This window comes from Otolemur garnettii, unplaced genomic scaffold (assembly GCF_000181295.1).
Source record: "Otolemur garnettii isolate 467f Iridium unplaced genomic scaffold, OtoGar3 scaffold00001, whole genome shotgun sequence".
In the NCBI taxonomy this organism is placed as follows: Eukaryota; Metazoa; Chordata; class Mammalia; order Primates; family Galagidae; genus Otolemur; species Otolemur garnettii.
This window is the reverse complement of record NW_003852396.1, coordinates 38,820,926-38,840,089: the sequence shown is the minus strand read 5'-3', so window position 1 is coordinate 38,840,089 and position 19,164 is coordinate 38,820,926. Positions and strand designations below refer to the sequence as shown.

Genomic DNA, 19,164 nt, shown 5'->3' with positions numbered 1-19,164 from the left:
AATCTTTTGTTTTTATAAAAACTTGTAGCGTATTATGTGCACTGTTCTGCTCCCTTCGGTTTTACTTTAAAATCAATTCAAGGCCTGGCACAGTGGCCCATACCTGTAATCCTAGCACTCTGGGAGACCAATGAGGGCACATTGATTTCAGAAGTTCAAGACCAGCCTGAGCAAGAGTGAGACCTGTCTCTAAAAATAGCTGGGCTTTGTGGCGAGCAAGGTTGCTGTGAGCTGTAATGCCATGGCACTCAACCCCAGGGTGACTGAGTGAGACTCTGCCCCACTGAAAATATATTTATTTTGAATTATTTCATATTAGCACATATAGAACTGTTTCACTCTTTTTAAAGGCTGCACAGTACTCTTGTCTACATAAATTTTTTTTTTTTTTTGAGACAGAGTCTCGCTATGTTACCCTTGGTAGAGCGCCATGATGTCACAGCTCACAGCAACCTCCAACTCCAGGGCTTAAGTGATTCTCTTGCCTCAGCCTCCCAAGTAGCTGGGACTACAGGCACCCGCCACAATGCCCTGCTATTTTTTGTTGCAGCTGTCATTGTTGTCTAGCTGGCCCAGGGCCAGGTTTGAGCCCATTGCCCTTGGTGTATGTAACTGACACCATAACCACTGTACTACAGGCACCAAAGCCTAGATAAACCTTCTTAAATTTTTTTCTATTAATTTTTCAACAGCTTTATTGAAGTCAATTTATATACCATAAAATTCACCTGTGGGGTGGGCATGCTGACTCACTTCAGTGTTAGAGAAAACACTGACCTGGGCAAGTCACAGCTGGTTCATTTATTCCACAAGTGGAGAAGCAATTGCTGTGACTATGGATTGTTCCCTGAACCTCCATAGCTCCCCCTGCTGGTGGCTGACCCCAGGTCCCACCACTGTGCTTTTCATTCATTATTAATCAGTGCCTTTATTTTTGGCTCTTAAATACCCCAAGTTTTACCAGCTTCCCAGTAGTGAAACTCACCTTTGCAGAAAAAAGTGGTCTGTTTTTCTGTTGCTCCTGTTTTTCTGGTTAAAGGGACACGAAGTGGTTGGGCATAGTGACTCATACCTGTAATCTTAGCACTCTGGGAGGCTGATGCAGGAGAATTGCTTGAGGCCAAGTGTTCAAGATCAGCCTGAGCAACAGTGACCTTGACATCTCTATAAAAAGTATAAAAAGGTCAGGCTTGGTGGCTCACATCTGTAATTCTATCTCTTTGGGAGGCTGAGGCAGCAGGAGCCTTTGAGCTGAGGAGTTTCAGACCATCCTTGGAAGAGTAAGACCCCATCTCTACTGAAAATAGACAAATTAGCCAGGTGTTGTGGCAGGCATCTGTAGTCTTGTTGCAGGAAGACGAGGCCCAAACACCACGTTTATAAGAGGGCTTTATTCATCGACTGGGAGCTTAGGGCATAGAAGATTTCCAAATGGCCGCGCTCCCCGACTGGCTTGGTCTTTCTCCTTTTATTGACAGTCAAAAAATTCCACCCCACAGGTACCCTTCCCATTGGCCAGTTTGAATCAAGCGGGAGATGCTAGTCCAGCCCCTACAGAACTACAGGATTTCACAGAACTTTGAAATTTCCAGTTTACAAATTCCTAAGAGCTGAGTCACCATGGAGAGGACCCCCGCAGGTGTAACCTCGTGATCTCGTTGAGAAGACCTGTTTCTCCCAGACCTCACCCTTCTAGGGTATCCTCTCTCAGTCCCAGCTACTTGGGAGGCTGAGGCAAGAGGATCATTTGAGCCCGGGAGTTTGAGGTTTCAGTGAGCTTTGTTGAGGCCTTGGCACTCCAGTGCAAAACTCTTTCTCAAAACAAAGAAAAAGGACATGAAGCAATTTCAGGGTGTTCGAAAAGCCTAAGGCAGTAGTGGGAAAACCTGCCTAACCAGTTTTTTTCCCGAGTAAAATGTCTGATGAGTGTAGGAGCTGCTCCCAAATGAGACCTCCTGCTGTTCCCGGCCCCTCAACAGCACAAAAGTCCTGTCACTGTCTTGGAGTAAAGGTTTCCTATCTATCTAGAAAGATAAGCCAACTCCTCCAGGGCAGCAGGGATTGTACTTCTTTGCTTTTTCCTTAGATACTGCAGCATTTGTTTGGAGAATACTGGGCCTCGGTCTGCAACTTAGATTAAAGCTGCTCTGCACATCTCTTAGGCTGGGCGGCTTTGGGGAAGATTAGTGAAGGTGCTTAGGTTTGTGGAGAGTCTGGGAACTCTGTGTCCTAAGCATCCCAGGGGAGCCCTATGGAGGTGAGGCGAATTAGGAAGAAATTTGGGACTGACATCAGAGCTGGAATCTTAGTTTCTTTCATTTAAATACAGAAAAATGAGCAGAGAAAGCTTTTGCCAGACAATTTGCATTTTAATTATTCACACAATTGTCCTGAATTTTGAGCATTCTTCACTCTCAGCATGACTTTCTGTCCTTCACTTTTAGCGGTGCTCTGGAAGCAAAATGAAACTCTGGCATGGAGCCTTGAGGAGTCTCTGGACAGCTCAAGCCGGCTGAGTTCAGAGCTGGAGGGTCTAGCCAGAGGAGCCTGCTACTCTGTGAGGCCTCCAGGAGTTACAGGGAAGTTTAAATTCTGGTTGTCCTAAGGGAGGCCACAATCTAACAGGAGAAACAGATAATGTATTCCCCAAACACAAGGCACACACCTGCAGCAAAAGAGAAGTGTTAATAGAAGCACATTGCTCAGCAGGACAGGTACATAATCCGTGGGGCTCAGGGCAGAATGGAAATGCTGGGCCCTGGGGCTCAGTGCAAAATGGAAATGCTGGGCCCGTTGGTCAAAGAGCAGGAAGTCAGACACAGAAAGACAAATACAGAGGGTGCCAGAAACTGTCAAACACATTTTAAGAAAGGAAAAAACTGCATTAAATTGGTAATACTGGGCGGTGCTAGTGGCTCAAGGGAGTAGGGCACCAGCCCCGCCCCATATGCCAGAGGTGGCAGGTTCAAACCCAGCCCTGGCCAAAAAATAAAAACAAAAATAAATTGATCATACTCAAGTCATATTTCACAAAAGGTGCTCAACATGATTTGTTCCTCTTTTTGGTATCAGTATATATTATTACAATTTTAATATGTCATGTAATATGAGGCCCTAAAACAGTCAAATTCATAGAGAATGATGGCTGCTAGGGATTAGCCAGGTAGGGAGAATGCAGAATTCTTTTTTTTTTTTTTTTTTGAGACAGAGCCTCAAGCTGTTCCCCTGGGTAGAGTGCCATGGCATCACAGCTCACAGCAACCTCCAACTCCTGGGCTCAAGCGAGTCTCCTGCCTCCGCCTCCCAAGTAGCTGGGACCACAGGCGCCCGCCACAGCGCCCAGCTATTTTTTGGTTGCAGCTGTCATTGTTGTTTGGCGGGTCCGGGCTGGGGATTCGAATCCGCCACCTTAGGTGTACGTGGCTGGCGCCCTAGCCGGTTGAGCTATAGGCGCTGAGCCCAGAATTCTTTTTATTTTATTTTATTTTTTTGCAGTTTCTGGCCAGGGCTGGGTTTGAACCTGCCACCTCCAGCATACGGGGCCGGGGCCCTACTCTTTTGAGCCACAGGTGCCACCCTGTTTTTTTGTTTGTTTTCTGGAGACAGAATCTCATTCTGTTGCTAGAGTGCCATGGTGTGGTGTCCGCCTAGCTCACAGAAACCTCAGACTCCTGGGCTCCAGTGATGCCTCTGCCTCACCTATATTGTGACTATAGGTGCCCGTCACAATGCCCTGCTACTTTTTTCTATTTTTAGTGGAGACTGGGTCTCACTCTTGCTGAGGCTGATCTGGAACTCCTGAGCTCAAGAGATCGTCCCACCTTACCTCCCAGAGTGCTAGGATTACAGGCATGAGCCCCCCTATTCAGCCTCGAGTTATTGTTCACTGCGCACAGAGCTTCCATCTGGGATGAGGAAAATGTTCTGACGATGGTGGTGGTGATGGTTGCACAACAAGGTAAATGTATAGTCATCCCTTAATATCTGTGGGGATTGAGTCTGGGACTCCCCACGGATACCCAAATCCATGATGCTCAAGTTTCTAATATAAAATGGTATAGTAGGCCAGGAATAGTGGCTCAGGAGTTTGGGGGTGCTGTGAGCTATGCTAATGCCACAGCACTCTACCCAGAGTGACAGAGTGAGACTCAGTTTCAACAAAAAAAGAAAAAACTTAGCTGAGTGTGGAGGCTCGTGCCTTAGTCCAGGTACTCAGGAAGTTGAGGCAGGAGGATTACTTGAGCCTAGGAGTTTGAGGTTCTTTCTTGTGCATTATGAATCTAGGGCACTCTAGCCTGGGGCAACAGAATGAGACTGTCTCTCTCGAAAATAAATAATAGGCTCGGCGCCTATAGCTCAACCGGCTAAGGCGCCAGCCACGTACACCTAAGGTGGCGGGTTCGAATCCCCAGCCCGGACCCGCCAAACAACAATGACGGCTGCAACCAAAAAATAGCCGGGTGTTGTGGTGGGCGCCTGTGGTCCCAGCTACTTGGGAGGCGGAGGCAGGAGACTCGCTTGAGCCCAGGAGTTGGAGGTTGCTGTGAGCTGTAATGCCACGGCACTCTACCCAGGGGGACAGCTTGAGGCTCTGTCTCAAAAAAAAAAAAAAAAAAAAAGAAAATAAATAATAACCTATGCATACCTTCATACCCTCCTGTATACATATAATTCCCAGTACAATGCCTACAGATCACTTCATTCTCATGGAGTCAATGCAGTACTCGGTACACCAAAAATTCAAGTTTTTCTCTTTAGAACTTTGTGGAATTATTTATTATAAATACTATAAATATTATAAATATTGTGTTTGGTTGAATCCATGGCTATGGAGTTCATGGATACAGAGGGCAGGAACTCAAAAATGCACACTCAAAAACGGTTAAACTAGTAAATTTTGGTCTACACCTGTAATCCCTGTACTCCGGAAGGCCAAGGCGGGTGGATCGCCTGAGATCATGAGTTTGAGACCAGCCTGAGCTAGAGTGAGATCCCTTCTCTAAAAATAGCCAGGCGTTGTGGTGGACACCTGTAGTCTCAGCTACTTGGGAGGCTAAGGCTAGAGAATTGCTTGAGCCAAGAGTCTGAGATTGCTGTGAACTAAGACATTACAGCACTCTACTGAGGGCAACAAAGCAAGACTCTGTCTCAAAAAAAAAAAAGGTTAAACTGGAAAATTTTATGTTATATATATTTTATAATACATACAAAAAAGAGACACATAAGCTTTTTCTTTTTTATTGCAGTGTCTCCCATGACTTGTCATGGTACCTATTATTTCATATTTAATGTTTAAAATTTAAATTTTTATTTATTTAATTAATTATTTATTTTTGAGACAGAGTCTCACTATGTTGCCCTCACTAGAGTGCTGTGGCATCACAGCTCACAGCAACCTCAAACTCTTGGGCTTAAGCGATTCTCTTGTCTCAGCCTCCTGAGTAGCTGGGACAATAGGCACTTGTCACAATGCCTGGCTAAAAATTTAAATTTTTAGCATGAATCTTAACTTTCATTTTTATATTAAATGCAATGCCTATTATGTATGTATGCATGTATGTATGTATGTATGTATTTATTGCAGCCTCCAACTCCTGGGCTCAAGGAATCCTCCTGCCTCAGCCTCCTGAGTAGCTAGGACTACAAGTGTACACCACCACACTTGGCTAATTTTTTCTTTCTTTCTTTTTTTATTTCAAATTAAAATGAGGGTACAAATTTTTAAATTATATTGTTCTCACTTCCAGGGTAAAGTTCCAGTTGTCAAATAGCCCCTTACCCCAGCACGTGTTATATACCCTCACAATGTGCACATTAGTTAGGATCCCACCACATGCCCTCCTTTCTTCTGCCAATCATCCTCCTCCTCCCTCCTTCCCCCTTCCTCCTCCCATTCTCCTGTACTAGACTGTATTTGTGTTTTATTATTCATACGAGCATGTAATTTTTTTTTTTTTTTTGAGACAGAGCCTCAAGCTGTCCCCCTGGGTAGAGTGCCGTGGCATTACAGCTCACAGCAACCTCCAATTCCTGGGCTCAAGCGAGTCTCCTGCCTCTGCCTCCCAAGTAGCTGGGACCACAGGCGCCTGCCACAACGCCCGGCTATTTTTTTTTTGGTTGCAGCCATTATTGTTGTTTGGCGGGTCCGGGCTGGGGATTCGAACCCGCCACCTTAGGTGTACGTGGCTGGCGCCTTAGCCGGTTGAGCTACAGGCGCCGAGCCCGAGCATGTAATTTTTAACATATCGATTTCATATTAGTATTGAGTACATTGGATATTTATTTTTACATTCTTGCCCTACTAAGAAGAATGTGTTTCAACTCCATCCTGGTAAATGTAAAAGATGTGAATTCTCCATCTTTTTAAATGGCTAAATAGTATTCCATGGTATACAAATACCACAGCTTGTTGATCCATTCATAGGTTGATGGATATTTGGGTTGCTTTCACAACTTGCCCATTATGAATTGAGCTGCAATAAACATTCTGGTGCAATTGTCTTTGTGCTAAAATGATTTTTGTTCTTCTCAGTAGATATCTAGTAATGGGATTGCAGGATCAAATGGAACGTCTACTTTTAGTTCTTTGAGGATTCTCCATACTTCTTTCCAAAAAGGCTATATTAGTTTGCCATCCCACTAGCAATGAAGAAGTGTTCTCTTCTCTCCACATCCACGCCAGCATCTGCAGTTTTGGGACTTTGTGATGTGGGCTAATCTTACCAGGGTTAGGTGATATCTCAGATTTGGCTAATCTTTTTTTTTGTGTGAGATAGGAGCCTCCAACTGTCCCCCTGGGTAGAGTGCTGTGGCATCACAGCCCACAGCAACCTCCAACTCCTGGGCTCAAGTGAATCTCCTGCTTCAGCCTCCCGAGTAGCTGAGACCACAGGCGCCCACCACAACGCCCAGCTATTTTTTGGTTGCAGCCGTCATTGTTGTTTGGCGGCCTGGGCTGGATTCGAACCCGCCACCTTGGGTGTGCGTGGCTGGAGCCTTAGCCACTTGAGCCACAGGCGCCAAGCCATCTAATTTTTTAAAAAGATTTTTTTTATAGAGACAAGGTCTCACTTTGTGGCCCAAGCTGGTCTTGAATGCCTAGCCTGAAGCAATCCTCCTGCCTGGGTCTCCCAAAGTGCTGGGATTACAAGTGTGAGCCATCATTCCTGGCTGTAATCACAATTTTTTTTTTGCAGTTTTTTGCCGGGGCTGGGTTTGAACCCACCACCTCTGGCATATGGGGTCGGTGCCCTACTCCTTTGAGTCACAGGTGCTGCCCCTGTAATCACAATTTTAAATACAAATATTAGAATATTTAACTCATATTCGGAATCACTGAAATTACACAATTTGTTATTTGTGGCCTTTCCCAGGAGAGTATCTTTGAGCTGCTGGCAGAGACAAATATAAGCCAGACTCTATGTTGGAAGGTGGAAGAAAGAATTCCCCCAGGTGCAGAGCCTATTGAGAGGGCTCTCCAGAGCATAGTACCTTGCTGCTGCCAGGGTTCCCTTTCCTACTAAGTGTCTCCCCTCTCCATTAGCCTGTTACTCCAGCCCAGAGTGAATGGGCTACTCCAAGTATTTTATGACTCAGAACTGCGGCTTGGCGCCTGTGGCTCAAGTGGCTAAGGCTCCAGCCACATACACCTAAGGTGGCAGGTTCGAATCCAGCCCGGGCCCGCCAAACAACAATGACGGCTGCAAGCTAAGCATTGCCCAATCCAACTGGCGGGTGCCTATGGTCCCAATTACTTGGGAGGCAGATGCAGGAGACTCATTTGAACCCAGGAGTTGGAGGTTGCTGTGGCACTCTACCCAGGGGGACAGCTTGAGGCTCTGTCTCAAAAAAAAAAAAAAGACTCAGAACTGCAACACTCTTGGTAAAGGGATGGGCAAGAGGCTCACCCCTGTCAAGCTTAAGCTAAGGCTGGCCATCCCCTGGCCAAGTGTGGTGCTGCCAGCTGGCCAAGTGTGGTGCTGCCAGCCGAGGGTGGGGATGGCCATCACCATGCCCTACTCCACAGGGTGCATTTACTGATCACTGACCTGCTCTGTATTGGTACCAGGCCCCTGCCAACAGAAGAGGGTGGCATCAGTTGCAGGGTGAAGGCAAGAAGGGGGAGGCCAGGTGGAAGATTGGTGGTGAGAGAGCCCTTTCAGGGAGGCAGCAGGGAGTGGGACTTTCCGTAAGCTCAGGCTCCCCAGCTCTCAGCACATGCTCCATTGGTGCATGGGCCTTCACAAAACACACATTCGAAGACAAACTTACTAAGAATTTCAAGACTATAACCACAGAGCATGAAACCTTAATGCAGGGCCCTTCTGCAGTGCAGGGTCTTGTTCAAACTGTACTGGTTACACACCCATGAAGCCAGCCAAGTTCCCTAGGCAGAGAGGGCAGTATTGCTCGAAGGATCTCCCTGCCCCACAGGAAACCTAAGTATAGAAAGTGCTTACTGTGGAGGGGGCTGAGGCAGCCTTGTTCTACTCCCCACGTTCTCTTTCCCTCCTTGGTAGCAGACTTCAGCTCTGACTCTTTCTTTTTCACTTCCCACTTCCCGGGGTCTGCTCACTGTTGGAGGACTGGTCTGCAATCTTATCTGAGCCAGGAGATGTTGGACCATAAATTCCTTGGGTTGATAAACAGAATTCAGTGGGCTGTCAGGTTAGTTTGCCAAGTTGCTTATCTAGCCCCAGGGCTGTCAGGAAGGCAGACAGCAAGGAGGTTGCCCAAACTTAGTTTGGCCCTGAAGGCCTGGGGATGGAAATGGGGGAAAGGAGAGAGCTGGCCCACAGCTACCTCACAGAGTCCCTTATTCTAGCCTAGTTCTTTTTTTTTTTTTTTTCAGTTTTTGGCTGGGCCGGGTTTGAACTCGCCACCTTTGGTATATGGGGCCAGCGCCCTACTCCTTTGAGCCACAGACGCCGCCCTCTAGCCTAGTTCTATGTTCTTACTAAGAGTGCAAACTGTAGGCAATGTACTTCTTTGTAATGGCCTCAATGGTGTCTGGAGTAGAACAAAGTGTTTTTATTGGACTGAAAGGTTTGCCTTGAGCACTGGTGGGTCATATTGCAGAGGGTTATATTCCACCTGGTTCCACTTGCTAGACGGTACTCTGGATTCATCAAGTGCCTTTTGAGGATTTTTGTTTTTTTTCGAGACTGAGTCTCACTCTGTCTCCCTGGGGTTGAATGCTATGGCGTTGTCACAGCTCACAGCAACCTCAAACTCTTGGGCTCACGTGATCCTCCTGCCTCAGCCTCCCAAATAGCTGGGGCTATAGGCAACTACTATGACACCTGCTAATTTTTCTGTTTTTAGTAGAGAGAGGGTCTCACTCTTGCTTAGGCTGGCCTTTCTAAGATTTTTCAATTTTGAAGACTCCTTTCTGCCTTCTGCACTGTGATGAGACCCCACAGCAGCTTTATAAGCCACTGTCAGCACCTCAACTAGAATCTTCCCTTGGGGGAAACATAGAACCTTGCTAGGCTCCTGAGATCCCATTCCCAGGAAGGCAGGACAGGGACAATCAGCAGTGCCCCTGTGCCCTTTTCTCTGGGTGCCAGTAGGAAAGCATTTTCAGGCTCACCAGAACGGTCTAGCTAAGCATTGCCCAATCCAACTGGCAGAAGCCTGGGAGTAGGGAGAAATGCCCTGGAACTTGAGTGAAGTCAGATGTTGGGGGCCAAAGAAGGCTGGCACAGCTTGAATTTTGATCCTGGGAAGCACAGAAGCCTGGTTGGGCCCTGTGGGGAAAAGCTTCCCATCAGCAGCCAAGACTGGCACTGGAGGGCTGGACACTACCCTGTGATTTCCAAGATTGGTCTTCCCTCCCACCATGCCTACCCTTCTGAACCTCAGTAGGTCTCAGGTGGGAGCTCTGTGTCTAAATTTCTCTACCAAGGACGAAGACTGGATCTGTAGGTGACTAGGGGTTTTTCTAATGTTTATATATACCTCCCTCCACTGACTACCTCAAGTTGACTTAATTTTCATAGACAGGACATGCACCACATGTACTCAATGGAAGTTCCATATGTTGACAAGTTTGTTACAGTCCCTTGGGTGGTCAACTTACAGAGGTTCTACTGTATATACAGTTTTGAAGGAAAAACAACCAATCCCCTGCCCAACTCTGAAGGGTTTCCTATTTCAAATGATTAAATCATAACCCTTTGGCTCAGCATCTGTGGCTCAAGTGGCTAAGGCACCAGCCACATACATCTGAGCTGGTGGGTTCAAATCCACCCTGAGCCCATCAAATGACAGCTGCAACCAAAAAAAAAAAAAATATCTGGACGCTGTGGTGGGCACACAGCTACTTGGGAGGTAGAGGCAGGAGAATCGCTTGAGCCCAGGAGTTGGAGGTTGCTGTGAGCTGTGATGCCACAGCACTCTACCCAGGGCAACAGCTTGAGGCTCTGTGTCCAAAAAAAAAAAAGAGATAACCCTTTTTAGCAAGATTTTTAGCAAGAGTGCAAAGAACCTGACCAAGGTACATTAAATAAAATCATTAAATAAAATAACATAATGTTTTCCTCTTTCTACTGTAAAATCTGAAATGAAAACAGCCACCTTTCAGCTCTCTGGCAAAACAGAGCCTGGTAATCAACAGTATAGGAGAGGTTGCTGCAGAACTGCCCTTCATTTTTCTTTTTGCAGTTTTTGGCTGGAGCTGGGTTTGAACCCGCCACCTCCCGCATATGGGGCCGGAGCCCTACTCCTTTGAGCCACAGGCATCACCTCTGTTTTTTTCTTTTTAATCTTAGTGGACTGTATGTTGAATTTTAATTTTCAACATTAGAAAACGGTTTTTCAACTGCTCAGGTCATTAGGCAATCAGAAATCACCGAAGTTCATCTTGATAATCTCTGCCTTACCATTTGAGGAAGTAACTGTGGTATGGTGAAAAGACATATTGGATTTGGAGTCAGAAAGTCAGGGTTGTCAAAGTCTGTGTCCTGCCTCTCCCTAGCTCAGTTGACTTCTTTGGATTTTCAGTTTTCTCATGTACAAAATGGGAGCAGTAAATTCCATATTATCTTACAAAATTGTCATGAATCCGACACATTATATAAAAAAAATAAGAAATGGGGGGGGGAAGAAAATGCATGGCTGGATACTTTCTGGACAGCCCATGTATATAAAAATTTATGGAGGGTGGAGCCTGTGGCTCAAAAGGGTAGGGTGCCAGTCCCATATGCTGGAGGTGGAGGGTTCAAAGCCAGCCCTGGCCAAAAAATAAAAAAATAAATAAAAGATTTGATTTCTCCTGAGTGGCGTCTGTGGCTCAGTGGGTAGGGTGCCAGCCCCATATAACTGAGGGTGGCAGGTTCAAACCCGGCCCCCGCCAAAATTCAACAAAAAATAGCCAAGCGTTGTGGTAGGCGCCTGTGGTCCTAGCTACTTTGGTGGCTGAGGCAGGAGAATCGCCTAAGCCCAGGAGTTGGAGGTTGCTGTGAGCTGTGTGATACCACGGCACTCTACCGAGGGGGATAAACTGAGACTCTGTCTCTACAAAAAAAAAAAAAGTTATGGAAAAAAACTTATTTTGTACTTGATATACAGCATACTCTCAGGCAGGGCCTGGTGGCTTATGCCAGTAATACTAGCAAGCTGGGAAGCTGAGGTGGAAGGATCCCTTGAGACCAAGAGTTTGAGACCAGCCTGAGCAAGAGTGAGATACTATCTCTAGTAAAAAATGGAAAAAGATCAGCTGGGCATTGTGGCCAGCATCTGTAGTCCCAACTACTCAGGAGGTGGAGGCAGGAGGATGACTTGAGTGAGGAGCTGGAAGTTGAAGTGAGCTATGATGACGCCACTGCACTTTAGCCAGGGTGACAGAAAGACTGTCTCAAAACAAAACAGACCCCCACCCCCAACATACTCTCAATACATGTGGTATTTTCTGCAACATTTCCCCCCCTCCACCACCAATTTAATAAAACAAATATAAAGGTAACATTTTGAAAATTGCTGTATTCAAAATAATAAACTTTAGGGTAAATAAGCTTTAAAACAAAAGTACATAAGCAAAAATAAATAATTTACACCAACCCACTAACCTAATTTTCAGAATAAAGCCACTTCCAATTACAGCACTGTCATGCTGGGCACCAGCCTGTGGTTAAACTTTGATAATTCATTATTTAAAAAAAAAAACCAAAACAAACAGTAACAAAAACAGAACACTAAGTGAAATCTTCAACAAAACCCAAACACTGGATTTAACTTTTTAATTTTAAGTAACTTTGTAATTTTATACATAATCCAATGTAATGCTAATGTAATTAGCATCTCAGCTTTGAAGAATTGGTATTTAATGGGAGTGGGAAACCATAAATGAATGGTCTTTGAACCATGAGATAAAAATGGACAAGTATGTGGAAGAACAAAAACTGCAGACACTCTGCTAACTGGGGGAAATATCTGAAGGCTTTACATCCTTTATTATCCATGATGGCTTTTGGAATTATGATTGTTTGACATACAGAACCTTTGACATTTCAGATACAGCCTTTATTTTTTTCACAGTAAGTTAAAAATCCATCATGAGACTCCATAAGACGTCACTAGTCTTTCATGTAGACTCTAGGAGTTTGCAATCTGATAAGAATAACATGAAAATTTATTGTATTGCCCTAATTTCATACTTCCTTGTACACAATTAATCAGTTTGGTAATCTATTCCAAGAGTTATATACACAAAAGTGTCAAGAATAAAATGTTCTCCACTCTTGCATAAAAATGTGTACAGTGTATCAGGAATGGAACGCTTCTAATTTTCCTGGGCCCGGGCCTCATGGATTTCTGCTGCCAGAGACGAATGGCTCCTCCTGCTTTATTGCTCCACTGTTCTTGGATTAATCATCCAAACCTGGAGTTTCTCCTTGTTGGATCCTAGATGCTATTCTGATGGCTTCTTCCAGAGATGGCTGTTCTCCAAGCTGAAACAGGGACACATATATCAGACACTAACAATTTAAAGGCCAAAGTCAAGATAATGTCCCAAAAAGAGTTATATGCCAGAAGTAAAACTCTCTGTACTTCTGACATTAGGGCTTGTTAAGAAAGTACTGTTAACCCATCATTAAGAACACAAAAACAGGCTCAGTGCCTGTGGCTCAAGTGGCTAAGGCCGCAGCCACATATACCTAAGGTGGCAGGTTTGAATCCAGCCCAGGCCCACCAAACAACAATGACGGCTGCAACCAAAAAATAGCCAGGCGTTGTGCTGGGTGCCTGTGGTCCCAGCTACTTGGGAAGCAGCGGCAGGAGACTGGCTTGAGCCTAGGAGTTGGAGGTTGCTGTGAGCTGTAATACCACTCTACCCAGAGGGACAGCTTGAGGTTCTGTCTCAAAAAAACCAAAAAGCCCAAAAAACACAAAAACAAATTCCTGCAGGGGAAAATAATGCAGTTTTTTTTTCATAAACTCTTCACATCTGTAAGGGACAAAATATGTTCATCTTAGCCAATGGAGTATAGAGTGTTTCCTAAGCCTTTAGCTTTTTTTTTTTTTTTTTTTGAGACAGAGCCTCAAGCTGTCCCCCTGGGCAGAGTGCCGTGGCATTACAGCTCACAGCAACCTCCAACTCCCGGGCTCAAGCGAGTCTCCTGCCTCTGCCTCCCAAGTAGCTGGGACCACAGGTGCCTGCCACAACGCCCGGCTATTTTTTGATTGTAACCGTCATTGTTGTTTGGTAGACCCGGGCTGGGTTCGAACCCACCACCCTACGTGTATGTGGCTGGTGCCTTAGCCACTTGAGCCACAGGCACCGAGCCTCACTATTTCTTTCCATGGAGTGGTTCCTAGGTGCTTTATAGAATCCTGCCTAATTAGACTTTTACTCTGAAAGTAAAGATGGCTGGCTGGGTACACAGAGAGAGATATATGTAAAGTTATTTTTTTTTCTATAAATTCCCTTAGAATATGCAAATATATTGGCAGCACCTGTAACTCAGTGGGTAGGGCGCCAGTCACATATATGGAGGCTGGTGGGTTTGAACCCAGCTTGGGCCTGCTAAACAATGACAACAATGACAACAAAAAAATAGTTGGGTGTTGTGGCAGGTGCCTGTAGTCCCAGCTACTTGGGAGGCTGAGGCAAGAGAATCACTTAAGCCCAAGAGTTTGAGATTGCTGTGAGCTGAGATGCCATAGTACTTCACTCAGGGTGACAGCTTGAGTCTCTTGTCTCAAAAAGGAAAAAAAAAATGCAAACAGAGCAGAGAACAAAGTGTCGGTCTCTTTGAGTTCACCTTCAATACAGCAATTTCCTTAAAGTAGGTGAGACAAAACAGATTGTTTTACGCCCCGCCTCTTACAAAGGTTACACACTGAGCACAGTGTACCTGGTGGAGAGCTATGAGTATCGCGGCTGTCGGCAGAGGACAGCCTGCCCTATACTCACCTGAACTGCAATCTGGGTGCCGTTGGACGTTGCCACTAAGGTCAGAGGTCTGGTTTCTGTGGTTACTAAGTGATGGCTATGCTGCTGGTGTCCCATTTCTGATGAGGCAGTATGGAACGCTGCCAAGTCCTGAGCCACAATTGCAACCTAAGTAAAATAAAACAAAAAGATCCACACACATGAAGAAATAAATCTATCACTGAAGTAGATTAAAGTCCACCTAATGCAAAAGATGGTCTTCAAACAACTCCCATAGACATATTGAAGTCTAACACTAAATACCTTGTATACTTTCATTGTCTATAATCTATTCTGAACTTTTTTTCTTTTTTTGGACACAAAGTCTCATTCTGTTGCTCAGGCTAGAATGCTGTTGCATCACAGCAGCCTCAAAGTCTTGGGTTCAGCAATCCTCTTTCATCAGCCTTTTGAGCAGCTGACATCCTGCAAATTTTTCTATTTTTATTTATTTATTCATTTTTTATTTTTTGGCCAGGGCCGGGTTTGAACCTGCCACCTCTGGTATATGGTGCCTGCACCCTACTCCTTTGAGCCACAGGCGGCGCCCAAGACACTTTTTTTGTTGTTGTTGCAGTTTTGGTGGGGGCTGGGCTTGAACCTGCCACCCCTGGTAATGGGGCAGGTACTCTACTCCTGGAGCCACAGGCACTGCCCTATTTATTTATTTTTTATACTTTTGAGACAGAGTCTTACTATGTCACCCTTAGTAGAGTGAGGTGGCATCTCAGCTCACGGCAACCTCCAACTCTTGGGCTTAAGTGAGTCTTTTGCCTCAGTCTCCCAAGCAGCTGGGACTACAGGTGCCTGCCACAATGCCCAACTATTTTTTTGTTGCAGTTGTCATTGTTGTTTAGCTGGTCCGGGCTGGGTTCGAACCCACCACCCTCAATGCATGGCTGGTGCCATAACCACTGTGCTACAGGTGCCAAACCTGTTTTCTATTTTTAGTAGAGACAATGTCTCACTCTTGCTCAGGCTGGTCTGGAACTCCTAAGCTCGAGTGATCCTCCCTGCCTCAGCCTCCCAGAGTACTAGGATTGCAAGTATGAGCCACCACACTTGGCTTGAACTCTTCTTTTTGATTTGAGGAATTTCAGAGAGAAAAGACTCATTACCTCATTATCTATTATCTCATACCTATTATGAGCCCACGGCAAAATAGGGTAGAGCTCACTGGAGAAATAGATCTGCCATGCCAGGCTCTATTAGCCACCCCTAACTGGCTAGTTGGGAAGTTATACATGTGGACTAATTTGCATCTTAAATGCCTCTTCCTGAGTTTGGATCAGAGGTAGAAAAGATACTACTATAGAATGTTTGCCACCTCCCCACATTGACCATCTCCTTAAGTTGACCTACTTTTCATAGACTGGACATGCACCACATGTACATACTAGTCCAGTAGGCCTAATTCCTTATGTATATCCATATACAGACCACCTCTGAATATTGACCAATTTGTTACAGTCCCTCCAGTGGTCAGCTTACAGAGGTTCCACTGTATCCAGGAATTAATGAACAAAAAAACTGGAAAACATTGTATATTAAAAAAATTAAACATAATGTTTCAAAATTTGTCAGTTGAAGCTAAAGCAATCCTTAGAAGGAAATTTGTAGTTTTAAAATGCTTATATTAGAAAATAAGGTTTAAAATCATTGATTTTAGTTTCCACCTTAAGAAGACAGAAAAAGAGAAAGCCTCTTTGGAGTTGGAGTTCTCTGCTTCTAAGATGACAAAGAAAAGAAGGAAGAAAGGTCCATTCAAAAAGGTCTGTGACTGCATGCAGCCTAGTCACTGCACAAACTGCCCGATGAAGAGAAAGTTATAGAGAGCCGTCATTCGGGCCGTGGCTGCCGGGGATATTCCTGAAGGGAGTGTCTCAGAAGCCTATGTACTTTCTGAGCTCTGTGTACAGCTACATTACTGTGTGAACTGTGCCATTCACAGCAAGGAATCATTCTCCAGAAGCCAGCAAGGGCTGAACATCCCCACCCCAATTTAGACCTGTGGGTGCTGCCCCAGGACCTTCTCTAAAGCCCTTATAGGGAGCTGATTCCTTGAGGACTGAAGAAAAACAATCCTTTGGAAAAAAATACAATGGATATTATACTTAAAAAAAAAAAGACAGAAAATTAAACCAGAAGTAAATGGAAGCAAATAATGAAAAGTATGAACAGAAATCAATGAAATGAAAAAAAAAAAGATAAAGGTAAAAATGTGTTCTATGAAAGATTAATAAAATTTATAAAGCCCTATAAAGATGATCAAGTGGGGCGGTGCCTGTGGCTCAAAGGAGTAGGGTGCTGGCCTCATATGCCAAACCCAGCCCCAGCCAAAAACTGCAAAAAGAGAAAAAAAGAAGGAAAGAAAGATGATCAAGTAAAAGAAGAAATGCAAACAAGTTTATGTCAATAAATATAACAAATGAAACGGGACAAATTCCTTCAAAAACAAAACTTGCCAAATGGACACGAATAAAAAGAGATAATTTGAATAGTACTATATCTATTACAAAACTTGAATTCATAATCAAAAACCTCTCAAAAAAGAAAACTCCAGACCTACATGATGTCTCTGATTAAGTCTATCGAACTTTTAAGGAAGAAATAATACCAATATTACATAAACTATAAGAAAATAGTGCAGAAGGGAATATTTCCCAATTTGTTTTATGAAGCAAGCACAACTCTGATACTGAAATAGGAGACAACACTTAAAGAAAAGTAATTACAGACCAATATGGCTTATGAACATTGGTAACAAAATATTAAATAACAAAACATTAGAAAATTGTCACAGAGGATTTTTGTGGCAGTGAAAATACTCTATATGACACAACCATAGGTGTATGTCATTATACATTTGTCCAAACAAGTGTACATCGTCAAGAGCGAACCCTGGGCTCGGCGCCTGTGGCTCAAGCGGCTAAGGCGCCAGCCACATACACCTAAGGTGGCGGGTTCGAATCCCCAGCCCGGGCCCGCCAAACAACGATGGCTGCAACCAAAAAATGGCCAGGCGTTGTGGCGGGCGCCTGTAGTCCCAGCTACTTGGGAGGCAGAGGCAGGAGACTCGCTTGAGCCCAGGAGTTGGAGGTTGCTGTGAGCGTGATGCCATGGCACTCTACCCAGGGGGATAGCTTGAGGCTCCGTCTCAAAAAAAAAAAAAAAAAAAAAAAAAAAAGAGCGAACCCTGATGTAAACTGTGGACTGTGGGTGATTCTCATGTGTCATCATAGGCTCACTGATTGTGACAAATATACCAGTCTGGTGGGGATGCTGGTAATGCAGTAGGCCAGGGCATCCCAGCTCACAGCAACCTCCAACTCCTGGGCTCAAGCGCGTCTCCTGCCTCAGCCTCCCAAGTAGCTGGGACCACAGGCGCCCAGCTATTTTTTGGTTGCAGCCATCATTGTTGTTTGGTGGGCCCTGGCTGGATTCGGACCCGCCACCTTAGGTGGCTGGCTCCATAGCCATCTGAGCCACAGACGTCAAGCCCCTAAAACTACTCTAAAAAGTAGTCTTTAAAAAATATACAGGGTGGTAGCTGGGTGTGGTGGCATAGGCCTGTAATCCTACCACTCTGGGAGGCCAAGGCGGGCGGACTGCTTGATCTCAGGAGTTTGAGACCAGCCTGAGGAAAAATGAGACCCTGTCTCTACTAAAAATGGAAAAACTGAGGCAAGAGGATCACTTGAGCCCAAGTTCGAGGTTGCTATGAGCTATGATGCCACAGCACTCTACCCAGGACAATAGCTTGAGAGTCTGCCTAAAACAAAACAAAACAAAAAAAACAGGGCAGTGCCTGTGGCTCAAAGAAGTAGGGCGCCGGCCCCATATACCAGAGGTGGTGGGTTCAAACTGGGTCCCGGCGAAAAAAAAACTGCAAAAAAAACCCCCAGGGTGGCCATAAAGTTCGTGTGCAATCTAAAATAGACATCTATTTTAAAATTTTGTTGCACACGAACTTTATGGCCATCTTCTATTAGCAAACTGAATCTATTAATATATAAAAGTGATATATAACCAAGTGATATTATAATGAATTGGGTTTTTTTTTTTTTTTTAAACAGGGGAGAGCGTGAACACAGTCCCCCACTACCACAAATTATGCAGTCGAGTTTCCCACATTTGGGGAAATCGCAGGGGTCAGCACATCCGGAGTGCAATGGATAAGCCTCGCCCTGGGAAAACCACCTTCGTGATCATGGTATCTCCCCTGCCAGGTAAGTATGAATTGGGTTTTTTAATATAAATTAAAACCACAATGATATGTAATTCAAATCCACTAGAATAGCTAAAATTTTATTTATTTTGGAGACAGTCTTACTTTGTCATCCTCAGTAGAGTACCATGGCATCATATCTCAAGTAACATCAAACTCTTGGGCTCAAGTGATCCTCTGGCCTCAGCCTCCTGAGTAGCCAGGACTACAGGTGCCTATCGCAACACCTGGCTATTTTTAGAGACAGGGTTTTGCTCTTGCTCAGGGTAGTTTGAACTCCTGACCTCAAGCAATCCACCTGCCTCAGCCTCCCGGAGTGCTAGGATTACAGGCATGAGCCACCTTGCCCAGCTGTGGCTAAAATTTAAAAAAACTAACAACTCCAAATGTTGGTGGTAATATGAAACAACAATGGTAGTGGGAGAGTATGATGGCCAAACCACTTTGGAGAACTGTCATATCAAGTTAAATCTGCCTCTATCTTTTTTTTTTTTTTTTTTTT

At 44.8% G+C, this 19,164-nt stretch overlaps 1 protein-coding gene and 1 non-coding gene across 6 annotated transcripts in view; both read right to left on the bottom strand.

The window, feature by feature from the left end:
- Nucleotides 1-11,962: 11,962 nt before the first annotated feature.
- Nucleotides 11,963-19,164, bottom strand: part of ZNF143 (zinc finger protein 143) — a 77,287-nt gene continuing 70,085 nt past the window's right edge. For 4 of the 5 annotated variants that reach the window (XM_003781089.2, XM_023515174.1, XM_023515138.1 and 1 more), the window contains 2 exons: nucleotides 14,417-14,563; nucleotides 12,423-12,950 (listed from right to left, as the gene is read on the bottom strand). In XM_003781089.2, coding sequence (XP_003781137.1) covers nucleotides 12,867-12,950; nucleotides 14,417-14,563 — 231 coding nt within the window. In that variant the 3' untranslated portion in view covers nucleotides 12,423-12,866. Of the gene's footprint in view, nucleotides 12,951-14,416; nucleotides 14,564-19,164 lie in introns of all 5 variants that reach the window. The other variant, XM_012803962.1, reaches the window with a different exon arrangement.
- LOC111724553 lies at nucleotides 18,508-18,671 on the bottom strand. Its single transcript, XR_002772832.1, has one exon. It is a non-coding gene; the product is annotated as a U1 spliceosomal RNA (small nuclear RNA).